The 8606-nt window shown below is 48.5% G+C and overlaps 1 protein-coding gene across 1 annotated transcript in view; it reads right to left on the reverse strand.

The window, feature by feature from the left end:
• Positions 1–1170: 1170 nt before the first annotated feature.
• SLC17A9 (solute carrier family 17 member 9) overlaps positions 1171–8606 on the reverse strand; it is a 20205-nt gene continuing 12769 nt past the window's right edge. Inside the window, exons 7-13 of the mRNA XM_064391558.1 lie at positions 7871–7967; positions 5816–5903; positions 5440–5474; positions 4817–4932; positions 4333–4388; positions 3833–3862; positions 1171–3726 (exon numbers count right to left, since the gene is read on the reverse strand). Of these exons, the coding sequence (XP_064247628.1) occupies positions 3563–3726; positions 3833–3862; positions 4333–4388; positions 4817–4932; positions 5440–5474; positions 5816–5903; positions 7871–7967 (586 nt within the window). The 3' untranslated portion in view covers positions 1171–3562. The remainder of the gene's footprint in view (positions 3727–3832; positions 3863–4332; positions 4389–4816; positions 4933–5439; positions 5475–5815; positions 5904–7870; positions 7968–8606) is intronic.

The following is an 8606-nucleotide window of genomic DNA, read 5'->3' on the forward strand; positions in this document are numbered from 1 at the left end:
ATGTGGCAGAAAAAAAGACCAAAAAAAAAAGGAAAGGGGAAAAAAAAGAGAGAAAATATATTTTTAAAAAATATATTTAAAAAAGGACTAAAATACTAAACCCTTCTTTTCTCTCTGCACACTTGGAGAAGAACAGGGCAGGCTTTAAGGTGGGTCCTGTGGCTTCTTAGAGCTGAAAAGCTTTAAATCACCTAAATGACCTAAAAGGTCAAAAAAGCTCAAACGTGCATGTCAGAGGTTGTTGATACCTCTGTAAGGGGAGCAAAAAGACAGGGAAAGTTGAAGATAACTTGCACTCTGCTAAATTATTCTCAGCATCATTTTCATGCCACCAAGTTTCATGTTGGCTTTTTTTCTGAACATTGATGAGAGTTAGAGGAGTCTGCAGTACTTACAGATATTCTCTTGATCACATGACCCTACGGATGAGGTGTTAAAATTCATTTAATGGCTCTTTCTCCTTTTAAAATGTGTCCAAAACTTTTCCTCCCTACAGCAACTGTGCAATTGCCCTGTGAGGGGTGAAAGTGAACACTGGGGCAGCAAATCCTGGGGCTCCCAAAGGCAGCTCCAGCCATGAGAGCCAGCAGCCAGGGCTGCTCGTGGGCAGGGCCAGGCTGTGCCAGCTGTGCCAGCCAAACCACCCACAGCAGCCACGCTACCGTGCCAGCTGTGCCAGCTGTGCCAGGGCTGGGCTCTGCACTCTCCTGGCCAGGAGCTGCCACATCCCAGATCTCACAGCTCCCTCTGTTGGCATCTGCTCGAACCTGTCAGCGAGGATATACAAAGAGGTGGAAATGTATTTTTATTTTTTCTCAGCCCATGTGGAAGGGGAGCCGCCTGTGGGGTGCACCCCACCTCACCCAAGAATCACTTTGTCTGTGTCATTACTCTTAACAAGTGATACTGGATCGTGCCTGCTGATGCCTTACTGTCCAAACCCTTGCTGAAGGCAGCTTTTCACTCATTTTTCCCAAACCAGTGAGAAGATGTAGCTGGATGAACTCTGAGTCTGATGTACAAGTGCACATGAGGATGCTGTGAAAATCTGCCAGCCCAGATCCTCTCCCTGCACAGCCTCCCCCAGGAGTTAATCACATCAAATATACTCCTCTGGCCCCCACTGATCACACAAATGAACACCTCTGCAGCCAAAGCAAAACCACAGTCTGCAAATGATTCATTGCCTTTATTCTTTTTAGGTCCTTCCATAGCAAAAACTTGCAGACCACAAGCTTTGGCTTAAACAAATAACAGTACAGATAAAACAGTTTCAGTACTTCACGAAAGAGGTATGATGAGAATGAAACATAAACCTCAAGTGTAGGTCAAATATTTAACTTATTAGCCAGTTACAGAGACAGATAACTTGGACAGCTCACTGGAATGGTAGCTAGATTCACAGAGAAGGCACAGCCAAACACTTTCCTTTGAAGATCAGTTCCAAATTTCCCAGCTGGCAGATCCAAGGGCTGGCCAAGCAGCCTGATTCAAATGTGAGTGATTTAAACTCAACTCCTCCACAAGAAATGCTGCAACCAGCAAAGAGAACCAGGACTGACTCCTTGTGCTCCTGGACAGGGAAGATACTCTAAAACCCCAAATAAAACCATGGGGATCTTTGTTCTGTCACTAAAGAAAAGGCCATGCAAGCAATCTGCTCAGACTGGACAAAGGACAAGCTGACAGAGATGGCTGCACAGCCTCGGGCCCCTCTGGCAAGCCTGGCTGTGTTTGTTGTTTGTTTACTGGGTGTTCTTCCCAATTTACCCAGTGATTTAAGATTCCCAGCAGCTTTCCTGGCCCTGCAGCACCCCACTGCAGAGTGGCACCTATGGTAGCAAATGGCCTTTTAAAGAAAAAAAAGAGCACAGAAGGAGAAAAATAAAATACTTTCTTATCTCCCTGCCCCATCAGGCCACACTGATTCTTTACTCTCTTGGGAAAACATCAGGCAGCCCCATCCTTATCTCTAACTCTGCCCAGTAAGTGGCTCAGCTCAGTTTAGTGATGCCCATTAGTGTCTGCAGTTAAAAGGCTGGCAGTATTTTCATTACAAACCCGGCTATTCATAAACTTTACACAGCTCCAAAAGGTCTTCCAAGAAGAAATTTGGCCCCAAAAAAATGGTGAGGAAGAGGATAGTGGGATTTTTTTTCACCTGAATCTAGCTGAATCACCTGAATTCACAAGAATCTTGCACTGCAAGGTCCTTGGGAAATCTGCTCCTTAGCCTGAGTTTTCTGGTAAGAACTAGAAAAACCCAAAAGATCCTTTCAGGCTGCAATCAGGCATTGGAGGAGAAGCAATGAATTGTTTTAATATGACATTCTCCTTTAAAATTGATCCTACAGAACCCAACACTGGAGGCTGGCAGATCCTCCCCTTTGAGAAATATAGTGCTGGATTTGGTGGGAGTACCACTCAAAACAAGCATGCAGAATCAGGCCTCAAGTACATAAAATATAGGATTTGGTGCTTAAATTTTAAAATATTTATAAATAACTTTAAGACATTCAAGCTCAGAGGTGTCTACAGCCAAGTATTTCCCTCTGACACAGGGAACCACAAGGATCCACAACCCTGTGGATGCCCAGTGCAGAAATTTGATTTATGCTTAACATAGAAACAAAACCTGCCCATGCCAAGCTCTTTGGAAAGTGCCCCTCAATGCTTTGAGGGCACGTGGAGGACACATCTAATCATGCAGAAAGCATTTGGGAGTTGCAGATCCACAGCAGAGTGTGACCAGTTCCTCCCATACATTCACAGCATTTCACAGAGCAGCTCCAGAGGGATTCCTCAGCTGCTGCTGCACTGCAAGGCCAGCCCAGCTAAGCCTGACCCAGGGGACAGCTCAGCTCTGCTCTCCTGCTGGACCTGGTCCACCTTGGGCCCTTGAGCAAAGCCAGGCTTGGCTTGGAGCCTCTCCCAGCTCTGTGACAGCAGCACTGACACAGCCCCATGGCCCTGGGCACACACCCAGCCACACATCCCCTGAAGGGGAGCCTGGAATTCACCTCACAGCCCTGAAAGCTGGCTGGCACCTGCTGCAGAACAAAGGCACACGTGGGGGTTAAGGGCACAGGTACTGGTGGGGATGTTCCTGTCACACCTCAGGGACACCTGGTGGCACAGCAGCCCCAGAGCCAGGTGGTCCCAGGACAGCAGAGCATGGGAGCTCCACTCCCACACGGAGAAGCAGCTCCCCTCAAGAGGGCACAGAACCACAGCAGCCTTGGGAGACAGGCCAGGTCAGCTGCTTTGGCCACAAGGATATTTGTGCACGAGACACAAACTGGTCCCACAGACCATATCCTCACTGGAGATGTTGAGCTGGATGGCTCTGCAAGCCACCAGCTACAGCCCTGAGCAAAAAAAATGAACTCTAAATTTCTTTTCTCCCATGGGTTTCAGCCAGACCCATTATGTACTTGATTTCAGTATATTTTTTCTTGTTAAAACACCTAAAAAAAAAAGTAAAATGTTCTTTGGCACTTGTGCAAGAATGATCCATAGATGTGACACTCTCCTGTCCTTCAGCTGCTTCTGGGGCTCATATCTAAAGATCCACATACACAGAGTCTGTGTCCACCCTCTGGGCCTCCCCAAACAGCAGGAATGTGCAGAGCCCAATGCTGTTCACAGCAGCCACCAGGTTGAAAACAGAAATCCAGGAGCCAGTGGTCTCAATCAGGTATCCAGCCAGGTACACACAGATGACACCTGCAGGGGAGAGGGAAGAGAAACATGCAAAGGCTCTGGGCTGGATCCTGCCCTCTGCAGGGAGAGGGCTCCCCAGGAAAGGAGGAGCTGCAGGAATGTACTTTACCTAGGAGGGCTCCACCTGTGTTTGCAACCCCTGGAAAGAAAAGGTGTGAAAAGAAATTGTGAAAACCCACAGACATGAGTGGTTTCTGCACAGCTGCCACCAACCCCTGGTCTGCATGCTGGACAAAATGCCTTTGTGATCATGGAATCACTGACTGGTTTGAGCAGGGTTTGAGCTCATCCCATCCTCCTGCCATGGGCAGGGACACCTCCCACTAGCCCTGCTCCAAGCCCTGTCCAGCCTGGCCTTGGACACCTCCAGCTTGTCTGGACAACAGACAGAGAGCACTGGCACAGCCCCAGCCAGCCCTGGGTGCAGCACAGCACCTGAGACACACAAAGGCACCTTGGTGGTGTCACCTGCCCCCAGCACTGGCAGGTTTGTCACAGAAGGAAGCTGACACTGCACACACAGGGCAGACACTGCCCACAGCTGCTCAAACCCTGATGCTGGTGACCACGTCCCCCCAAGAGATGCCACCTCTCCCACAGAATCCTTACCAAAGAGCAAGCCAGCACACGAGGGGGCCAGGTCCTGCACGTTTACTGAAATGCCACTGGTGAGAGACAGAGGGGGACATAAATGGCTGTTTGAATGGAACATGACTGCTTTTCCATCATTTACAGTTTGCTTTGTGAGACACAAGGAAAGCTCCTGGACAAGAAATGGCACTGGCAGGAGAAGCTGAGAGTAAAGCAGGGGAGTATCAGAAGGAAAACAATCCAACTCGAAGTGTTCAGAGGGGCCACAATGCAATTCCCCTCCTGCTCCATCTCCCTCCTGCTGGCTGGTCCAAGCCCTTCCATGCTAGAGGTTTGCTGGATTACTTCCAAACTCCACCAGCCTCACAGGGCCCCAAACACAATGCTCAGGCAAGTGCCAATTCCCGTTCTCACAGTCAGGACAGAGGCAGCCTCCTCTGAGACCCCAAAATGCCAAACGTGCAGGGGAGCTGAGGGCCACTGTCCCCAAGGCTCTCCTCACCTGTGGTTGAAGGTCTGCAGTCCAACAGAGGCTGAGGCAAACACTATTGCTTTGCAGAAACTGGAGGTCTGGCCCAGGCACAAAGCAAAAATGCTTGAGACACCGGAGCCAATGACCTGGAAAAAAGGGAAAATTAAACACCACAGCACGTCTTCTGCAAGGAGAAAGCAACTCCTGCCACGAACAAACTGTTCCCTTTTCCAATGGCATGAGTTTGTGTGCACCCTGTGCTCCTCTTTCTACCCCCCTCAATGTCCTTCTGTGTCAGAGGTCTGTCCAGAGGGAGGTGATGCTGCAGATCAGAGGATACACTGTGTTCTCACCCAGCATTTCTATTTCTGCTCACTCTTGTATTGCTACTCCCTCAGTACCTAAGGGGTCATTTGGAATGACAGGGACAGGTTGTGATAGAAAACCCCTTCAGAGCACTCTCTCTGCTCGATGCTGCCATTAATCCAGGCTCTGTTCCTCAGCCAGGGATTTCCTCTGGATTTCCTTTCACACATCCTGACCACCAGTTAATGTACAAAGGCAGAAAATCTTTCCTGTTTCCATCTATAACCCCCAACCCAGCTCCATGCAAGGTAACTCAGGTACCTCTCCCACAGCTCCAGCCCTCTTACCTGCATGAACTTACGAATGGTGATGGTTCTGTACCCTGGAGAAGAAAGAGACACTTGGAGTTAACTTAACTTGGAGTTAACTTAACTTGGAGTTAACTGTGCTTAAGTTGGAATTAAGCACAGCTCACCTTGCTGCCCAGCCAGGAAACTACAACATAAGTAGATTTCAGATGCCAGGATTTCATCTCCAGGTGAATATTATGAATGAGGTCAAAGGGAGCCCCAAATACATCGATGGGATTTGGACACTGGAGAATTTATTCTGCTTTTGTATCAGAACCTCACATTCCTTATTTGCTGGGTCTCCTCCCTACCAACAAGCCCTCCTCCCCCCACAACACATAAGAGCTGAGGAAAAGCCATAAAGAGCTCTCACCTTGACTAATTAAATGATCAGACAGAAATCCACTGAACAAGCTCGTCGGAATTGCAACCAGCCAGGGCACTACATTAAACACCCAACCCTGAAAAGAAGTGAAAATCACAAGAGATTTGTTGTCAGAGCTGAGTTTGTCTGATAGTATTTTGACAGTCTGTGGTACCTGTGGAAAAGAGAAATAATGAAGCACTCAGGACTTGTTGCAGCACCTGTACCCCCATTGCAGAGCCAGCTCTCAGCTGCACCGTGCCCCAAGCTCTGTGAGGGAGCAAGTGCATCACAGCCTGTAGCATTTGTAGATTTGTGGTCTTTCCTTCCTCCCCAGCAATGCTGCATCCAGAGGAGAGGCAGAAAACTCTAGGAAAGAGGGATTAAACGTGGCAAAGTTTACTGCTCACCAAGATGATGTGGGCAGCCACAGAGCCCTGGAAAGCTCAGTGTGGGTTTCCTGTGGGTCCCAAGCAAAGCTGCTGGCAAAACTTCCAGCAGCTTCCAGCTCATTAGCAGCATTACTGTGTGAGGCTGAGGGAGCAGAGCTGGATTTTCTAATGGCAGGATTAGGTAACATTATGGGTAGCAACATCCTTCAGCCCATTTTCAATTAAGTGAGCTGCAGCTGTAATCACAGACGATTAGTGGTCAGCTGGATTACAGCTGCTCAGGGGCACTTTGGTGCCCAGATCCCACAGGAGCTGAAATCAGTGTGGGCTGGGCTGGATTTCACCTCAGCTGGTTGAATCCACTCATCCATCCCTGCAGCCATCACCCCCAGCATCTCCCCCTTTGCTCAGAGCCCATCACCCTCTGGGGGCATCTCCCCTTCCTGTCTGGATTTGGGATGTGTGGGAGGGCTGAGTGATCTTAGTTTTGAATAATCCTGTTAAAGATGCTCCTGGAAATCACACCAGGGTCCATCTGCATCTTTCCATGCCTTTGAAATTTGGGTCTTGGTCATTTTTAGCCATGTTAGCCCATGGGATCTGTGGGGTGGTGCTTCTGCTGTCTATTAACAGCACCCAGCACATCAATCCCAAATTTGTCTCATCCCACAGCCCACCACCCTGAGCCAAACCCTCCATCACCTTCACTCAGGTGGCCACAGGCTCACCTGCAGGAGGGATTTTGGCCAGCAGGTGACACAGGTTACCCACATCAGGGATTACCATCCATCCTTTAAAATCAAGCAGCCTCAGCCCGTTTTAAACAGCACAAAACGATTATCAGCTGCAGGAGCACTCTATAGAGCATCTTACATAAGGGCACCATGATATAATGCTTAACAGATGGTAAATTACTGCTGCACAAGCACATTACTCGAGGTGCACAGATCTTGTCACAACAATATGTTTGCTGGTTTAACACATGATTTTAATATAAATATCAAGTATGCCATAAAGAGCTTTACATATGTAATATGAAAAAGCATTTGTAAGCAGCTCTGGAAATTGTAAAAAGCTAACAGAGCCATTGTGGAGGAGGCAGAGTTTCTGAGAACAAGATGGAAATACCAGCTCTCAGCCCAGATCAGTACTGCCTGGCTTCCTGAAAAATAGAAGTATCATTTGTGCTGAGGAGGGGGACGCTTTTGTAGTATTTTTGAAGTAAACATTATTGCTATTAATGGTAATTATCACTTTCACAGGCAAGCCTGAGCTGTACAATGTTAGGCCAGTTAAAAACCCTGTAAAAAAATTAGGAGTGAATGGTGGTTATTTGCAACAGCATAATGTCATGAGCTCTATGCTAGCTGAAAAATTATCTTTTCTTCAGAAGAAAAGCAGTCTAAAACCCAATACAACCTGCTCTTCCCTTCACCATCCCTAAACAAGCAACTAGAAACTAGAAACGAGCCTCTACAACCTGGAGAGATTTCCAAAAGCGTGTGCAGAGGTGCCACGGCTCCAAATCCCACAGGGAAACCTCCCACCTCCTCCTGCCTCCCAGGCTGCTCTCACCAAACCCCTCTGCCATCATCTTCCTCATCTCCACCCTCTTTTGGCAGGCACCCAGCCTCCTCTGAACTGCAATGCTTCTGCTCTGGAGCCAACCCACCTTGGAGTCGGGAAAAGTCTCCTTAAAGAACGTCGGGAGCCAGGAGAGCAGAGTGAAGAACGTGCTGGCCGTGGAGAGCTGAGCGATGATGACAGCCCTGAAAATACACAGCTGAGAGGAAACAATCAGCAGTGACAGGTCATGCTGCCTGGGAAAGGGCACTAAGATGTCAGCTCCTAACAGAAATCCCTGAGATTTTTGTCAAGGAGAACGACTCCTTTCAGCTTACTGAGATTTTTGTCACAGGTTTGCAGCTCCAGCTGATTTTCAGCTTCAGATTGTCACTGCTTTCAGCTTTTTCCTCGCTGCCCCACCGCACAGTCCCGGGGCCAGGAGAGGTTAATTAAAGTGCTAGTTATGCCACTGTATTCCCCACCGGTCCTTCCCAGCCCTGCAAGAGCCCTCCTGCTCCGAGAGGTGTAGTTTAGGGTTTTCTAGGGATTTGTTATCAGCTCCATTGTTATTCAAGGCAGGAATGGGTTTGCTGCCCTGCAGCCCCATCATCCTCCTCCTCCTCCCCGCCTTAAAACAGCCCTTGGGAACACGCTTGGATGGGCTTCAGTACCCACTGCAGCATCCCAAAGGGAAAATGGCCATTAAAAAGATGTTTGCCAGCAATGAGAACACAGCCCGTGCCACCCAGCGCCCCTGAGCAGCACTTGTTAGGAGCCCATTACAATCAGCTTTTCTAACAAGACCCGTGGAAAATATCACTCTGGAGGAGCACAGGACTCAT

This window comes from Passer domesticus, chromosome 16 (assembly GCF_036417665.1).
Source record: "Passer domesticus isolate bPasDom1 chromosome 16, bPasDom1.hap1, whole genome shotgun sequence".
Taxonomy (NCBI): Eukaryota; Metazoa; Chordata; class Aves; order Passeriformes; family Passeridae; genus Passer; species Passer domesticus.